Source organism: Stylophora pistillata, chromosome 6, assembly GCF_964205215.1.
Source record: "Stylophora pistillata chromosome 6, jaStyPist1.2, whole genome shotgun sequence".
NCBI classification, from domain to species: Eukaryota; Metazoa; Cnidaria; class Anthozoa; order Scleractinia; family Pocilloporidae; genus Stylophora; species Stylophora pistillata.
In genome coordinates, this window is record NC_142524.1 from 4,250,143 (window position 1) to 4,268,451 (window position 18,309).

General features: G+C 43.3%; 1 protein-coding gene across 1 annotated transcript; it reads right to left on the reverse strand.

Moving 5' to 3' along the window:
• Positions 1-4,970: 4,970 nt before the first annotated feature.
• On the reverse strand, positions 4,971-17,921 carry LOC148727822 (uncharacterized). The gene is made up of 2 exons (XM_088724686.1): positions 13,117-17,921; positions 4,971-6,572 (listed from the first exon to the last, which is right to left on the reverse strand). The coding sequence occupies exon 1, from the start codon at positions 17,824-17,826 to the stop codon at positions 13,417-13,419; it is 4,410 nt and encodes a 1,469-aa protein (XP_088580812.1). The 5' UTR covers positions 17,827-17,921; the 3' UTR covers positions 4,971-6,572; positions 13,117-13,416.
• Between the last annotated feature and the right edge of the window lie 388 nt (positions 17,922-18,309).

Genomic DNA, 18,309 nt, shown 5'->3' on the forward strand with positions numbered 1-18,309 from the left:
ATTTCATCTTCTCCTCTTTCTCTAACAAAGGACTGAAGCAGTTTATGCATCGAAAATGAATCAGGTTTGGAACCAGAGTCGAGTAGCGATTTCCTCCGAAGCCCATGCAACATCTTTTTGGCCTCAAGGTTTGTTTTAATACCCATGACAGCTACAGCTACCGATAGGTTAAAATCCTCTGATATAATACTTAGAGACACAAGCGCCTCTTTCTCCTGTACTGAAAGTCTTACAAAAGACGATTTGAATAAAAATTTTAGTCTCAGATTACTAGGATAGTCTGGATTGTCCAACAGATCCACAATGTTTCTTTCTACAGATTTTTTCCATTCCTCAAGAGACTGACTCGGTTGAGTGTTGTCTTCAGAAATGGTGGAACACAACAACTTAATGGCCAAAGGTACATGCCCGCAGATTTTCACAATTTCTTCACGATCAGAGGTGGTAGTAGCGTTTGAAAGTAACTCACCCACTAACAATTGAGAGAAGGACTCATCTAATGACCCTATTCTCACTGCATGGTGGCCTTCAAAATGCACGTTCATAAATTCAAGTGATTCCCTTGTGGTAATAACAATAGTTACCTTCGTGGTTCGACTCAGGATGTCTTGAAGAAACTGTATAAAATTTTTCTTCACGTTGGGTGCTGCACTTTTAAGTAAGTCATCAGCATTGTCAAGAATCATCACAAACTCGTCCGAAGTCTCAGTAAAAATTTTGAAAAGATCTTCGTCTATCGGTAGCTGCTGAGGTAGTTCATCTTTTATAGTTCTACTGAAACAGCTAAAAAGCTTGGATATTCGATCAGTTTATCAGTTTAGCCCTCGTAAGGAGAAGAAGTAGCTATAGACGGGAGATTCTTTATCCTGGAGTTTTTGTCCCACAGCAGTTGCCACAGAGGTTTTTCCAAAACCAGGTGAGCCCCATATCGACACGATTCGAGTGGATGTGGAACTCAGGTGACCGATAATGTCTTCACACTCTCTTTGGCGGCCAGCGAAGTGTGGAACCATCGGAGGAAGACATGATGGCGGAGGCAATACCGTTGAATCTTTAAAATGGCAATGAATAGTGTCAATCATGATGAGTATTCTGTGTAATAATAAAGGACTGTAAATCAAATGCTAATTGCATTGAATTTAATCTGAAATTGTCCACATGATAGACCAAATGCATGCATAATGATCTTTTTCGGGACAACCGAAGCGGCAGCTGTTTGTGAATTGCTCGTCGAGAATCATTGCGTGTGCAACAAGGTTATTAAATGATTATTATTCATACTGAAAATGGCGAATTCCATAGTCGACCTATTGGCCTATTTAAGGGAACAGTTCTCGAACGGTCACGTTACTTATTTGAATCTCGAAACGCACCGAGAGGCGAGTTCTGTCTGTATCTTTAGGCTGGGAAGATAGAATTAGAGTATTTAATGTATCAAACTTTCCTGAAATTTCTAATAAAGCTAAAGAAAAGCTGTAATTTCATACCTTTCTGGTCTTGAGTAATTTCTAGTTTTAAGTCATCTATCTTTCGCTCCAACAAAGCAATGTCTTCCTTACTTTCTCTACCGTCAACTTTTTCCTTCACTGCTATTAATTCGTTTATACTCTCGCCTTTGAGAAATTCGTTTAGCACTCGAAGCTCCTGACTGATACCTTGCTCCAAACTGCGAACCTCTTTCGTGGGAAAGTCGGACTCTGTCAAACCACCAATGGCATCAGTTGGGTCAGTCTTGACACCAAGAACTTTGAATGCTTCTTTAGCCAGACACATATATTGATCAAAAGTTGGTTTATCCATCTCTGACTTTTCTGAGTGACAAAGCGAATTTCTTAATAATCGAAGCTGATCAATCGCGAGTGCAAACGTATCTTTCTGGTCTCCACTTGGACTCACCACAGACGCATGAAAGTTTCCATAAGGTATTTCACTGTGCTTCAAGTACAATTCACCAAGGGTCTTCTTATGACCTGTCACAGCGAAGGACCTGGCACAGCAAAGGACTTCGCATATATGATGGTCTGAAAAAGGGCGGAACAATCCCATTCTGCATAGGAAAGGTGTGAGGGAACCTTGGTTTTACCGCCCTCCTCGACGAGAAACAAGTACCTTACTGCTGTGGTGTCATCCCACAATTGATATCCGGGGCGATGCCCAAAGGTGTTGTCCCACATGGACTTAAACGTTTGACGCAAAGCGTTCGCGAACTCATTAAACACGATGGAGGCAAACTTGAAATAATTCAGCAGCTTGTCACTAAAGGGCTGCAGTGACATGTTTGGCTCCGACTTTTGAGATCGCAGCAGTTGGGCACAATATCTTTAACAACCTAAACAGAGATTTTTTAAGGATGATTTATTCAGTGGAACATGTCAAATACACTTCAATACACTCCATTGAAAAACGTCTACAGCTCTAAAACTCAAACCATGAGCGCTCAGACCTATCAAACGTATGAATATGCAAGTCATGCTGATAACCACAATTATGCGTCGATCAATTCAAAGCCTCAACACCCCCCTCAGGAAACCTCCTAACATTTAAAATTTTGAAGGTTAGTTCGTTTAAATTCTAGCCTCCCTCCCCCCCCTCTGGGTCAAGATTGTGTTCAAATGCCCCACCCAAGTACCAGAATTAATGGTCACCTTTTCGTGAAAAGGCAGATCAGCGACCGTGACTTTCTACCCTCTGACCAAGCATTTATATAAAAAACAAAACTTGACACTTTCGATTCAACCTCCCTACCCAGATAAGGTTCAAGTTCCCCTCCCGGACAAAGACGCATCGGAGGGTTGTTAAAGCTTCGAATTTATCGGGGTAATAGTTGGTGAATGATTGCGGCCAACCATATAAATGTAAGAACTTTATCGAAAATAAAATGTTTGGAATTCATCCGTTCAAAATTTGCTTTGTACGTGTCGAGGGTTCGAGCCCCGGCCGGACCAATACTCATGGTCTTAAAATAACTTAGGAGAATTTGCTTAACAACAACATGTAATAAGTGCTAATGATCAGCACACGTAAATCCGCGCTATATGAATTGGTAAATTATTATTATTATTATTATTACTGCTTCTCTGTATGAGTCTTTAACCCTTCGACTTATAAGAGAAACTAGCATCTAATTTCTCCTTTCAATATCAGCCCTGAATCAAACATTAATGTCAGGAGAATAAAGATAATGATCACCAATAAAGAACCTCTTGATTATTTAACAAATTCTCCTTGTCAGCACTTTAAGAAATGTGAAGAGAACAGTAGAGAGAATTTGCATACTGGTATCAAGGTGTAAAGTGTTATAGCAATTTAGGATTTTAATTGTTTATCTTTGGAAGTAAAAGGTTTGTGGATATTTGTTTTAAGTTGCCTCTTGATAATAAATATCACCATTTGATGGTGAACCTAACCCTTTCAATCCCGATATCTCATCAGAAATTCTCCTTGCTGTCTGTCAAACAATTCTTATGATCTTAGTTCTGAGAATTTGGTATTTGATTAACTAATAATTCCCTTAAATAAGTATTTTTCTTTTTTCTCATCACTTGTCAGCATGATATTGTTTGGATGTGGGTCTTCTTGATTTTTGTAGAAATACTATTATACCCAGTTTATTTTTATCTTTACGACAACATCTGAAGAATAAGGTAGGTTCTGTTTGTCCAATTTGAAGAAAATTAGGTTGGTTACAAGAAATTTCCCAGATTCAAATTATAAGATTTAGTGGAATAGTGAAATGAATGGGATCTCCAGGAAATAGGGAGCTAAAAGGGTTGGGTAAGAAATGGGAGGGGTGTAGGAGGGGTGTGGGAGGGGTATGGAATAGACATGAGAAGAGTATAAGGTGAGAGATTCTAGGGCAGGAAGTAGGAGAAACACTTTGTTTATCATTAATCTGCAAAGTTTCCCACTTAAGGGCTATAGAGAATTGATAAATTATAAGCCAATTTATATCCAGGTGGTCAACTTTCATTGGGAATGTTTTGTAAATAACTTAATCAGCCAAATTGGAATTTTAAATTACAGTTCTGAAGGCATGGTGGGAGTCATAAACACCTGTGCAGAGGGGTACAGCTATATTTGTATTTTTACAGAATCATTAAAACATTATAATAAAAGTTGGCTGTAAAGCAATGTCTCAAAGTGCTTTGAACAGAAATAAATGTTTTTCTAGGATCCTCCATCCTTCTTTCATTTTCCCACAGACTCTGCTGCATGCCAATTAACAATTGGTTCACGCTTTAGCGTGCACTATCGAGTTATGGAGCACGCGGGAAGTTTGGTGAGCACGAAAGAAGTGTAAGAGTTGCCCGAGGCAATAGCCAAGGGTAACTCTAGCTTCTTGAGTACTCTCCAAACTTCCCACGTGCTCCATCACTCGATAGTGCACAGCTGAAAGCATGAACCAACTGTTTTAGAACATAGCCGGTCGAATTGTGCATCAAATCCAGCGCGAAAAACGGACAACAATAGCAATTGAAGCGAATCGTGAAGGCGCTGATGCCGAGTCTCCTTTTCCGTTGTTTTTCTCTTTTTCTGCCTCATTTAAGAACTCTAGCCCAAGGGAAAAGGTCGAAAAATTGTCTTCGTTTTGGGACTAGTAGGCGGAGTCTCTGTTTGTATCCATTATTGTCACGAAATATATTATTTTTCCCCACGCCAACAATGGCCACTTGCATGAAAAAAAAAATTTCTGGCGAAGCGATTTGCTCACGCTATCAGCGTGCACTATCAGAATTTTGAGCACGCTTACGTATACTGAATTTGATTGCGCGGCTCTGCTAGCTATGTTCTAAAAGGAATTTATTCTGCAAACTTCAAATGGTAACCAAGAGATTAAATACAGTATCTACAGAAATAATTTTTGTAGGTAATGTAATTTTCTTTGCTGAGTTGAGAGGGAAGAAAATTTGTCAACATACACCTTGTATTGGCCAGGGTTTTTTTTTTTTTTTTTGGACTCATTCCCTGTATCCACAATATTTACTTTATTAAAATCTTGGTATTCATAACAAAAACTTCATAAGAAAAGATGTGAACTAAGGTCTTTTAACTCCCAAGATCGCACAAGCAATTCTCCTTACTGTCCGCCATACAATTCTTATGATGTTAGTTTGGAGAATTTGATATTCGATCAACTAATAGCCCCTTAATTAATTATTTTCTTTAATTATTCTCATCCCTTATCAGCATGATACTGTATTTATATTGTGAGGATCAAATCTATTTTCTATGCTCATGGGAGTTAAAGGGTTCATAAAAAAGTATTTAAAAATTTAGTTTTCTGTTTATCAAATAATGTGAACTTCTTATTAATATGCTTGACCTGGCCTTTTCCATTGCTGAACTGCAATCCACAATATTTAGTTCACATTATCATAACCCTCAGACTTACAATATTTGGGGTGTTACACAGATATAGACATAGAGGAAGATATTTGTAACATACTTGTATAACCAGCTTGGTGAGCTCTAAGCTTCCCGGACTCTGTTTGTGATTTCAATAAGTTACAATTTTACACTGAGCAACTATACCATTTGCAGGCCATTATACTTTTATATTATTGTTTTCAAATTTTCAGATAGTCAATTTGAAATCATTTTGATAAATACAATTTAACACTACCCCTAAATTTTTTTTTCCGGTGTGATTTGTTTTCCACTGATTTACCCCAGTACTGATGTTATTGATAAAAAAAAAAATTATGTTTTTCTGTTCTGTTACTTCAGTGTACATAGAATGTCACATCATAACAGATCTGGAATCATAGTGTGAAGTCTTCCCTATGGTATCTTGATAGCTACATACTCATTTCCTTGCACAAGTGTGAAGGCGATAGAAATAGTGCTTACTCATCTACGTGAGTTAAAGCTGTTCTAGACTCTTAAACAGCATCTGCCCTCCGTCCATACTTACCCTGATGATACACAGTTGTATTTGTCATTTAAGCCCTCTGACTCTTCCAGTGAAGTCGATACTGTATCAGCCATGCAAAAGTGCATCTGTGATGTCCGAGCATGGCTGAGGGAGGATCAGCTGATGCTCAGTGGTGACAAGACTGAGTTCCTGATTATAGGTACACGTCAGCAGCTCTCAAAAGTGTCAATCCAAAGCATCAAGATTGGGCACACTGAAGTCTCTCCTGTACCCTCTGCGCGCATGCGCAATCTAGGCACATGGTTCGATACGTATCTGGATATGGGAGCTCACGTTATAAAGACTTGAAGCAGCGCTTTCTATTATTTATACAATATACGTCATATTAGGAAATATTTATCCAGGGAACCTACTGAGAAATTAGTTCATGCTTTTATTAGTAGTAGACTGGATTATTGTAATAGCCTTTTGTACGGAATCCCAGAATATCAAATTATGAAATTGCAATGTGTTATGAATGCAAGTGTGAGACTTATATATCGTGCGCACAAGTTCTGTCATATTACACCTCTAGTCGCTGAACTACATTGGTTACCAGTGCGCTTCAGGATACATTATAAGATACTCTTGATAACTTTTAAAATTCTGCATGGCCTATCACCTAAGTACCTTTCAGATTTAATTAGTATTCAACGCCCTTTGTTACACACTCAAATCAACCAGATTAATGAAACACAAGGTTATATTTATTTCCAAAACTTCGAGCACATGCGTTTTCTCTCTTTTACCCGACACCCTTTTGGGTTCATGAACTCGACAAAACATGTCACGCACTCTACAACATGTCACGCACTCTACAACATGTCACGCACTCTACACACTCCCCCGCCGAAAATGAAAGTGTTCTTCTAAATATTACAAAACTATTTATCAGGGTTCTCTGCAGCTACTGTAACTGTTGTTTGATATTGTCTCCTTCAGCACCTTGTGTGCTTTTGATTTTCTTTTTTTTTTAATGTTTGAGTCTTATAAGAGGCTCCTCTCAAGCCCTCGAGTAGTAGACAGGTTGGAAACAGCATGGCCACACCCAGAAATACAGGGGTGTTCCCGGAGGAATAGCTGTGATAGCTGGAGCTTGAATGGCGTTAACGCGTGAACTGCTGAATCCTGGCTCAGCCGACTGGTACTGTGGGTTTCCCAGGGAGTTGTAAGTTAAGATCTGCGGCGGTCTCCTTTGGCGCTGCGGCCGAGTCCACATGTCCTGCTCAGCAATATCCTCTCCCTCTGATCCGTCATTGTCAGCACTTCCTTCATTTGCAAGTTGTATTTCGCTGGATGGCCCATTGGTGTCCTCAGTAGTCGCAGAATCCTCAATTGACTCTGAAGGCAAATCGCGTCCTGGAGACACTGAGTTTGAAGCTCTTACTTCAGTAGGTATTTCCTCTACAAGGTCCACACTACCGAAATCATCATCATCTTTCCCCGAATTCTGTAGGTCATTTCCCGAAACAGACAAAAGTCGTTTCTCTACTGCTGATTTTGGGGGTCGTGTACCAAATCCCAGATTTGGGGCATCTGCTTCCAAAGCGTCACAAGGCAGTAGTAAATTCCGGTGAAGTACTCTTGCGCGGCCACCTCCACTCTCGGGCTTCACTTTGTAGACTGGGCTTTGAGCCCCCATTCGTTTAACCACAACGTGGATAGCGCACTCCCAATGGGATCGTAATTTTCCGGGGCCACCGCGCTCTGTTAAATTTCTAACTAGCACCCGATCGCCTGGCTGAAGAACACCACCTGAGACTCTCTTGTTGTAATATTGCTTGCCGCGCTCGGCAGTCTTCTTTGCATTCTGTTGAGCTATCCGGTATGCCTCCTTCATATCATGCTGCCAGTTTTGGACGTAAGTGTTATAATCTCCCTCTGCACTCTCTTGATTCAAATTGAAAATCAGGTCGATGGGCAGGCGGGGTGTTCTTCCAAACAACAAGTAATACGGAGCGTATCCTGTCGCCTCATGCTTCGTGCAATTGTACGCGTGGATCATCTTGTTGAGTGATTCATCCCACTTTCGTTTCTTCAAATCTGGGAGTGTTCGCAGCATAGACAATAGCGTGCGGTTCATCCTCTCCACTTGCCCATTCCCTTGAGGGTGGTAGGGGCTGGTGCGAGACTTGGAAACGCCAGACAACTTATGTAGTTGATGGAAGAGATTGTTCTCAAATTCTCCTCCTTGATCACTGTGTATACGGGCTGGGAATCCGAATCGTGGTACAAAGTCATTGTAAATCTTTTCAGCCACCGTTCGTGCTGTCTTGTTTCGGGTTGGGTAGGCCTGTGCAAACCTTGTGAAGTGATCTACTATCAGCAAAATGTATTCAAATCCCCGTTGGCTTTTCTCCAAATGAAGAAAGTCTATAGACACCATCTCAAAAGGGGCAGTTGTCGTAATGCTCTCCATTGGTGCTCTAGGGGAGGTTTGGGGCTTCTTTTGCTGGATGCAGTGACACTTGTTGGCGATGAAATACTCGATTTCCTCTTGCATGTAAGGTCAATAGAACCTAGATCTCGCTAAGTCCACCACTCGATCTGCACCCAGATGACCCATTTCAATGTGAAGCTCTTGGTAAACCAACTGTTTAAACTTTGTGGGTAATACTAGCTGCAATCGACTCTTAGTTTGGCGCCACAGAATCCCGTCCGCTGATATATGGAGTTTATTCCATGCTCTCAAGTAGCAAGATGTTGTACGAGTCTCATTTTTCCGCTCTCCTCCTGGTGGGGGATATCCCCGTTTCTTGTAGGCCAGGATTCGTGAGATGTCGGGGTCTTCCCGTTGAGCCCTTAATATTTCTTCTAAAGTAAGTTGGCGAAAAACCAAATCTGTGACGCCCGGTTCTGCGTGAGCAATGCCAACTCTTGCTGAAACTGCTGCCACCCAGGGTGTGGCGTCTGTTTCCTGATGTATCACTGCTTGACTTGTTGCACAAATTGCGTCCTTTTCCATTTCTGCAATACAGGTTTCCATGTATGCACTGAAATCTAGCGGTAGGCGGGATAGTACATCCGCATCAATGTTAGATTTGCCAGGCCGATACTTGATGTTAAAATTAAAATCTGCCAGTTCTGCCACCCACCGGTGCCCTACTGCAGACAACTTAGCTGACGACAGAATGTAAGTTAGTGGATTGTTGTCGGTGTAAACAGTGAAGAAGGTGGAGTAGTACAAGTAATCACGGAACTTCTCAGTTACTGCCCATTTGAGGGCAAGGAACTCCAGTTTTCCCGCGTGCATGTGGTAATTTTTCTCTGCTGGAGTTAGTGTCCTAGAGGCATAACCTAGAACTCTGAGCTCCCCGTCCTGTTCTTGATACAATACAGCTCCAAGTCCCTCTTGTGAGGCGTCTGTGTGAAGTACAAATGGCTTCGTAAAGTCGGGAAATGCCATCACTGGAGGAGAAGTTAGTCGGTCGACCAGCATGTCAAGCCGCTTCTGATGTTCCTCTGTCCATGTTACCTTATGATTATTAGCCAATAGATCAGGGCCAGCCATTAGATCGTACAGGGGCTTAGCTATGCGTGAGAAATCCTGGATGTATTGCCTGTAGTAACTCAGGAACCCCAGCAGTTTACGCACATCACCCACTGTTGCTGGTTTTTGTTTCGCCAAGTTGTGTACGGCGGCCGTGTCCTCTGGGTCTAGAGAGTAGCCATCGCCAGAAACAACCCGCCCCAAATATCTAACTTGTCGTTGGAAGAGCTTGCACTTTGATGGCTTTAACTTTATCCCATGTTCCTGCAGTCGACGCAGGACTTGTTGGACATCCTGAACATGTTGCTCAAAGGTTGTACTATACACCAAGACATCATCCAGGTAGGGGATACAGATGTTGTCACGTAAGCCATCTAGACATTCATTCATGCACCTTTGGAATGCCGCCGGTGCATTCATTAGCCCGAACGGTATTCTATTCCATTGATACAATCCCCAGGGGGTCACGAATGCAGTCAGGGGGCGGCTTTCTTCTGTCATAAAGCCTTGGTGGTAGGCCTTCCCTTGGTCCAGAACTGTAAACCATCTGTTGCCGCCTAGGCCATTTAAGATATCCTGTATACGGGGAATCGGCTGTCGTTCTGGATATGTTTTCTTGTTCAATTCTCGATAATCAATACAAAGTCGCAGACTTCCATCCTTTTTGCGAACACAGACCATGGGTGAGGAGTAAGCCGAACGGGACTTGCAGATCCAATTTCGATTAATCAAGTCTTCTAAGTACTCTTTCACTTCCCCATAGAGTGGCTTGGGGATGGAGATATAGTTCTTCTGTACTGGCTCATTGTCCTTTAACTGGATATCCAGCACCAAGTTCTCCACGCAGCCAACATCATCGTCGTTTCTTGCAAAGGCTCCAGCTTCTTGCCGTAGCATTTCGTGGACGATCAATTGTTCATTGTCTTCTAGCTGACTCAAGTCAACTGGTGGCTCCCATCCATCTTGTTCCTGACCAGGATGCGAGGTAGCTTCAGGGTAAGAATCCTCGTCTCCTCGAGAGTACGAGTCGGGAGTGTTTGGGATTGGTAGAACTGACTTTACCAGGTGTATCCGGCCCAATTCTGTTCTGCGCTTTAACAAGATGTTTCTGTCTGTATTGTTTTGGACCACGACGGCCACGTGACTAGAGGTTCCCGGGGTTATTTTAGTAAGTTCCTCGCCCAATTCCAGTCCGTCTGGGAGCTCGCTGTCTTCCTTGGGCTCAAATATTACTGGCATCCCCTCTGGAACTGGTCCGAGGTGAGTTTGACACTTAACTGTCGTTGCCTCTCCTTTTGGCAGCATAACATCTCTCTTTCCGACTTTAACAGCTGCAGTACCGGTATCCTGTGTTCTTGACTGGATCAGATTGATCAGGGTACCTATGCGAGTATGATGAATTGAAGGGAATGACTGCTGAATGATGTTACTTGCCGCTTGGTGGTTTCCACCATATTGAGCGAGGATTTCTTCTATAACATTGAAGCCAATGATTGGGTACTCTTGTTCCTTTTGTCCCACCAGTACTGGAACTGTCAGCTCATGAGCAGTTGTATCGTCCCCAGCCAACTTAAACCCGATCTCAATCCAACCGTCAAATGGAATGTTTGTCCCATTCATCGCTTCCAAATTCAGCTCTTCTCCTGCTCCCAACAACTCTTCAACATTTCTTAACACCTCCTGCGGTAAGTGAGTTTGTTGCCACTTCCTTGACACAACACAAACCTGGGAACCTGTATCCCATAATGCCTCCACTTCCTTTCCCTGCATTAGGCATTTTACCACGCACCTCCGTCCCACGATTTTTGTCAGTCCGAGCTGCTGCCTTGGCGTCAGGTGGCAGGGAAACGTCGTGTTCAAATCATGGCCATCATCTCCGGCTGCTTTCTGTTTCTCAAGTTCCTGTATAGCCATGCAAACTGGTTTATGCACAGCTCTGTGTTTTACTTGACATTCTTTTGAATAATATCTATTGGTCTTACAGGCTCCGCCGCGGTTAAGTGGTACATGGTCTGTGCTTTGTTTTCCACACTGCACGTAACGGGACTGGTTTTCTTGCCTGGTCACACCCTGTCCCATGGACGTGACCTCTGGCCGTTTCCCTGGAATTCTGCTGGAGAGCGTCGGCTGAATTGGGCATTACACTCGCGTACATAATGGCCACTCGCCCCACACCTGAAGCAATGGTTGCACGGCCATCCATTCCCACTTTGTTGGCAGGTCCTACACCGTGGGGGTTGTCTCATAGGCTGTTGTGTGAGGGGGGTTTGAACCCGGAGTGGGGCCCGAACTCTCTCTTTGACTGCGGCCACCTCTGCCTTGAGCTCCCTTAGTTCTTTCATGAGACCTTCCTCCACCCCATTATTCTTTGTCTCCTGCTTGTCCCCTCCCTTTTGAACAGTATTTACCTTGGGGGTTAGCTGTGAACCGAATTTCTGTGATCGCTCCAGTTCGTCACTGAAACACACATTTAATTTCTCGAATAGTTCTTCATCGCTTATAAATTTCTTTTCCAAGTAGGGCTTCATTTCGATCTTGATATTCTCATTTTGCAGGCCAAGGGAAAAACTATGGACAAACATGCCATGTACTAAGGTAGGATCATATTTCAGGTCCGAGTCAGTTTCTTGAGATGCAAACAAGATCTTCTGTTTCAAATCGAGAAGGCGGATCAAGAAGTCTTGAGGTTTTTCCTTTGGCTGTTGGACAGTTGAGCTCAACTGATGATATAGTTCGGTTGCTGTTCTCTCCTGATAATGAGAACGCATAATTCTCCTCAATTTGGCCAGTGTTAAATCTACCTTACCCTCCAAATAACTTCTTAGGCTTAACGCCGGATTTATCGCTTTTATCACAGCCTCTTTGATTTCATCCTCTGTATAGTCGTTCTTTAACCCATTCTCAATTTGATGTACTAGCGAGGAAAAACTCAAACGATCCTTTTGCGACGCGTCGCCAATCTGGCCCGAAATCTTGAAGTCGCGTTTGAATTTTGAAATTGACACCGCGGGGTTTTGCTCTATTTTGACGGTCGCCTTACTATTTTCAGAAGCTTTCGGCGGTTCCGTTTTCTGTTCCGGTACAAATTTTCCCTGCATACTTAGAGATGACGACAACACTTTGAGCTTCTCATTATCTAATTCTTCCGTTTCGAGGTATTTATTTAGAGCTCGGATAAAAACCAACCTTCCCTTGCTCTCAGGCGGTACAGTAATGTTCAGCCCACTACAAACTTCTTTAAGCCTTTCCTCGCTCAAGGAACACAACGCGGCCTGAATTTCGATCTGCAGACTCTCGGTGTCCATCATACTTCCAAGAAATAATCTTTCGTACTCACCAATAGTGCAATCAGCCGTTCACAAAAGAAATGCGACACTTTACGTCAAGATCAGTCCGCCGTCGACAGCAATCGACCACAACCAACTCGCGCTCGACGAATCAATCAAGCGTGCCAATTACTTTGTCCTTCACAACCCAAGGCCGTTCTTCGTCGATGATAAGCCTCTTCGGTCCAGTCCTGGCAGGGTCGCCAATGTTACACACTCAAATCAACCAGATTAATGAAGCACAAGGTTATATTTATTTCCAAAACTTCGAGCACATGCGTTTTCTCTCTTTTACCCGACACCCTTTTGGGTTCATGAACTCGACAAAACATGTCACGCACTCTACAACATGTCACGCACTCTACAACATGTCACGCACTCTACACCTTCGTCCTACCCTTTGAGGCGCAACCATAATGGTCATTTGCCGGAAAGACCAGGCGTGAAAACTAAGAAAACATTGGGTGACGGAGCTTTCCTGCTAGCTGCTCCTTTCCTATGGAATAAGCTGCCAAGGTCCGCGCGCGAAGCAACGAACGTACTGTGTTAATCCGAGTGATTGGTAACTCCTGGCTGTGTCTGCGTGTTCCTTTCAAAACAGTTTAATACGGATGTCGAGTGCATGCTGTTTGGACTGAAGCGCTGACGCAAAGTCGGCTAGGTCGTGCTGTGTTTTTCCGAGTGAGTCAAATCCTGGCTGTGTCTGCGTGTTCTTCTCCAAACAGTTTAATACGGATGTCGAGTGCATGCTGTTTGGACTGAAGCGCTGAAGCAAATTCGCCTAGGTCGTGCTGTGTTACTCCGAGTGAGTCATAACTCTTGGCTGTGTCTGCGTGTTCTTCTCCAAACAGTTTAATACGGATGTCGAGTGCATGCTGTTTGGACTGAAGCGCTGAGGCAAAGTCGCCCTGGTGGTGCTGTGTTACGCCGAGTGACTCGTAACTCCTGGCTGTGTCTGCGTGTTCTTCTCCAAACAGTTTAATACTGATGTCGAGTGCATGCTGTTTGGACTGAAGCGCTGAAGCAAAGTCGCCTAGGTCGTGCTGTGTTTTTCCGAGTGAGTCATAACTCCTGGCTGTGTCTGCGTGTTCTTCTCCAAACAGTTTACGACGAACGTCGAGTGCGTGTTCTTCAGAATGAAGCGCTGAAGCAAAGTCGCGAAGGTTGTACTGTGTTAATCCGAGTGATTGGTAACTCCTGGCTGTATCTGCGTGTTCCTTTCCAAACAGTTTAATACGGATGTCGAGTGCATGCTGTTTGGACTGAAGCGCTGAGGCAAAGTCGCCTACCTCGTGCTGTGTTTTTCCGAGTGACTCATAACTGCTGCCTGTGTCTGCGTGTTCTTCTCCAAACAGTTTAATACGGATGTCGAGTGCATGCCGTTTGGACTGCAGCGCTGACGCAAAGTCGCCTAGGACGTGCTGTGTTTTTCCGAGTGAGTCATAACTCCTGGCTGTGACTACGTGTTCTTCTCCAAAAAGTTTAATACGGATGTCGAGTGCACGCTGTTTGGACTGAAGTGCTGAAGCAAAGTCGCCTAGGTCGTGCTGTGTTACTCCGAGTAAGTCATAACTCTTGGCTGTGTCTGCGTGTTCTTCTCCAAAGAGTTTAATACGGATGTCAAGTGCGTGTTCTTCCGAATGGAGCGCTGAAGCAAAGTCGCCAAGGTTGTACTGTGTTATTGCGAGTGATTGGTAACAACTGGCTGTGTCTGCGTGTTCCTTTCCAAACAGTTTAAGACGGATGTCGAGTGCATGCTGTTTGGACTGAAGTGCTAAAGCAAAGTCGCCTAGTTTGTGCTGTGTTACTCCCAGTGAGTGATAACTCTTGGCTGTGTCTGCGTGTTCTTCTCCAAACAGTTTAATACGGATGTCGAGTGCATGCTGTGTGGACTGAAGCGCTGATGCAAGGTCGCCCTGGTTGTGCTGTGTTACTCCGAGTGACTCGTAACTGCTGGCTGTGTCTGCGTGTTCTTCTCCAAACAGTTTAATACGGATGTCGAGTGCATGCTGTTTGGACTGAAGCGCTGAAGCAAAGTCGCCCTGGTGGTGCTGTGTTACTCCGAGTGAGTCATAACTCTTGGCTGTGTCTGCGTGTTCCTTTCCAAACAGTTTAATACGGATGTCGAGTGCATGCTGTGTGGACTGAAGCGCTGATGCAAAGTCGCCAAGGTTGTACTGTGTTAATCCGAGTGATTGGTAACTCCTGGCTGTTTCTGCGTGTTCCTCTCCAAAGAGTTTAATACGGATGTCGAGTGCATGCTGTGTGGACTGAAGCGCTGAAGCAAAGTCGCCTAGGTCGTGCTGTGTTACTCCGAGTGACTCGTAACTGCTGGCTGTGTCTGCGTGTTCTTCTCCAAACAGTTTAATACGGATGTCGAGTGCATGCTGTTTGGACTGAAGCGCTGAAGCAAAGTCGCCTAGGTCGTGCTCTGTTACTCCGAGTGAGTCATAACTCTTGGCTGTGTCTGCGTGTTCTTCTCCAAACAGTTTAATACGGATGTCGAGTGCGTGTTCTTCAGAATGGAGCGCTGAAGCAAAGTCGCGAAGGTTGTACTGTGTTGCTCCTAGTGACTCGTAACTCCTGGCTGTGTCTGCGTGTTCTTCTCCAAACAGTTTAATACGGATGTCGAGTGCATGCTGTGTGGACTGAAGCGCTGAAGCAAAGTCGCCCTGGTGGTGCTGTGTTGCTCCGAGTGACTCGTAACTCCTGGCTGTGTCTGCGTGTTCTTCTCCAAACAGTTTAATACGGATGTCGAGTGCATGCTGTTTGGACTTAAGCGCTGAGGGAAAGTCACCCTGGTGGTGCTGTGTTACTCCGAGTGACTCGTAACTCCTGGCTGTGTCTGCGTGTTTTTCTCCAAACAGTTTAATACGTATGTCGAGTGCATGCTGTTTGGATTGAAGCGCTGAAGCAAAGTCGCCCAGATCGTGCTGTGTTGCTCCGAGTGATTCATAACTCCTTGCTGTGTCTGGGTGTTCTTTTCCAAACAGTTCAACTCTGATACTAAGAGCATGCTGTTTCGACTGAAGTGCTGAAGCTAGGTCGCCCAAATTGTGTTGTGTTGATCCGAGGGACTCGTAACTCTGAGCTGTGTTTGCGTGTGCTTTCCCAAATGATGTAAGACAGAGCGGCTTGTGTATTTCTTCTGCCATTTGAATAACAGCATTCCTCATTAATCGCTTGGTACAGTCATCGAATAAATGCTTAGTTGCTTCGCTGATAACACAGATAATTTCTAGTCTGAGTGGTTGAGTAATAAGACTATCTGGCTTTCGTTCTTGAATTTCTCCATCGACAAAGTTCAATTCTTTTTTTTCCATTGGTGGAATGATAAGAAGACTTGTGTCTCCCACTGCTCTACATTCTTGCAACGCCTTGCTATAAAACTCTGAAGCAACTGAAAATTGGTTTTTAAAGCGGTGATAAATCGTAAGAACTTGTATTGCCGTTACTCTGAGAATTCTCTGGTCAGCGTTGCTAGACATCAACAAAAGAGCATTTTCTAAGTTTCGAGCTCCATCCTCTGTTTTCCCAGAAGCCACTTGACAGATTCCTCTATAACACAAGAGTTTTCCTCTATGTCCTACTGAAAAGGATGAACATGACATTTGCTCCTCCTCGGCGTCGGAAAGCAGCTTCATCGTTTTTCCTTTTGTACCCCAACACACCTCACCAAACGCCAGGGAAACCAGAAGCTGGTTGTGAAAAACGCTTTTTCTAAGCTTTTTTGCTTGATTGATTGCTGATTCATAAAGCTCGTTGAAGACGTTTCCCTCGCACCAGAACAGGGAATCTAGAAATATCTCTGCTTCTATTAAAACACCAAAAACAGCGTCACATGTCTTAGGATCCGAACAACTTTCGGTTAGACTCTGAATAATATTTTGCTTATTTTCGTAGAATTCAACAAATGCTGACTTTGAATGTCCTGTCAAAAACTGTGCGTTCAACTTCTCAAAAAGAGAAACGTAAAATGCAGAAAAGCGCACTTTTGAACTCAGCACTGTTTCTTTCATTTCGTCTTCTCCTCTTTCTCTAACAAAGGACTGAAGCAGTTTATGCATCGAAAATGAATCAGGTTTGGAACCAGAGTCAAGAAGTGATTTTCTTTGAAGCCTTTGTAAGCTTTTCTTTGCCTCGAGCTTTGTTTTAACTCCCATAACGGCTGCGGCAACCGAGATGTTAAAATCTTCAGATAGAATGCTCAAAGAAACCACAGCCTCTCTGTCTTGTACTGAAAGTCTTAGAAAGGATGATTCAAATAGAAATTTTAATCTCAGATTACCAGGATAGTCTGGATTGTCTAACAGATCGACAATGTTTCTTTCTACAGATTCCTTCCACTCCTCAAGAAAGTGACTTGCTTGAGTGCTATCTTCAGAAATGGTGGAGCACAACAGCTTAATGGCCAGAGGCACATGCTCGCAGATTTTCGCAATTTTTCCACAATCACATGCGGAAATAGCATTTGGAAGTAACTCAGTCACCAATGCTTGAGAGAAGGACTCATCTAATGGCCCTAATCTCACTGCTTGGTGGTCTTTAAAGTGCACATTCATAAATTCAAGCGACTCCCTTGTGGTAATAACAAAAGTTGCCTTCTTGGATCGACTGAGAATGTCTCTAAGAAACTGTATGAAATCTTCTTTCACGTTTGGCGCTCCGCTTTCGAGTAATTCATCAGCATTGTCAAGAATCACCACAAACTTGTCTGGAATCTTGGCCAGAACTTGAAAAAGCTCTTCGTCCATTGGTAGCCGCTGGGGTATTTCATCTTCTGTAGAAGCTCTCCTGAAAAAGTTAAACAGCTTTGATATCAAATCAGATTTTGAGTTTAGTCCTCGTAAGGAGAAGAAGTAGACGGACAATTCTTTATCCTGGAGTTTATGTCCCACAGCAGTTGCCACAGAAGTTTTTCCGAAACCAGGCGAGCCCCATATCGACACGATTCGGGTGGATGTGGAAGCCACGTGACCGACGATGCCTTCACATTCTCTTTGCCGGCCAGTGAAGTGTGGAACCATCGGAGGAAGACATGATGGCGGAAGCAATGCCTTTGAATCTTTCAAATGGCAAAGAACAGTGACAATCATGGTAAGTAATCTGTTATGATATTAAAAAAGTTTAAATCAAATGATAATGTCGGGAAAACGCAATTAAACCTTAAATTGTCAACATGATTCATCAAATGTCGTGGGGCTTTTTGAAAGTTGCTCAGCAACTGAGCCGTATGCCTCTGACGCAACAAAGTGAGCCTCGCATACCATTTTTTATCTCTCAGCAATCTTTTTCAAACAATTAAAATGTATGCAATACTCTCGGGTCAACAAAAGGTTGGTTTCCGCAACTTTCAGGCGCGAAAGGATAATTCTTTTACTTCATGTAATTTCCTTCATTTTAGATAAAAATCGTAGACATATCTTTGATCTTCAAAATTCTGTGTACTAATTTAGAAGTTAGCATGCACTTTTAAAACTCAGTAAAGTGAATTTCACGAAGCCTAGTGGGTCAATTTTGGTCCATTCTTTTCTAATTTAGGGCCCTTCAAAGCGAGGTCGCGTTAAAATTTTCTGCTT

Bases quoted from the DNA above. Each gene is read 5' to 3' on its own strand.
- LOC148727822 (XM_088724686.1), bottom strand. From the start codon at position 17,826: ATGATTGTCACTGTTCTTTGCCATTTGAAAGATTCAAAGGCATTGCTT.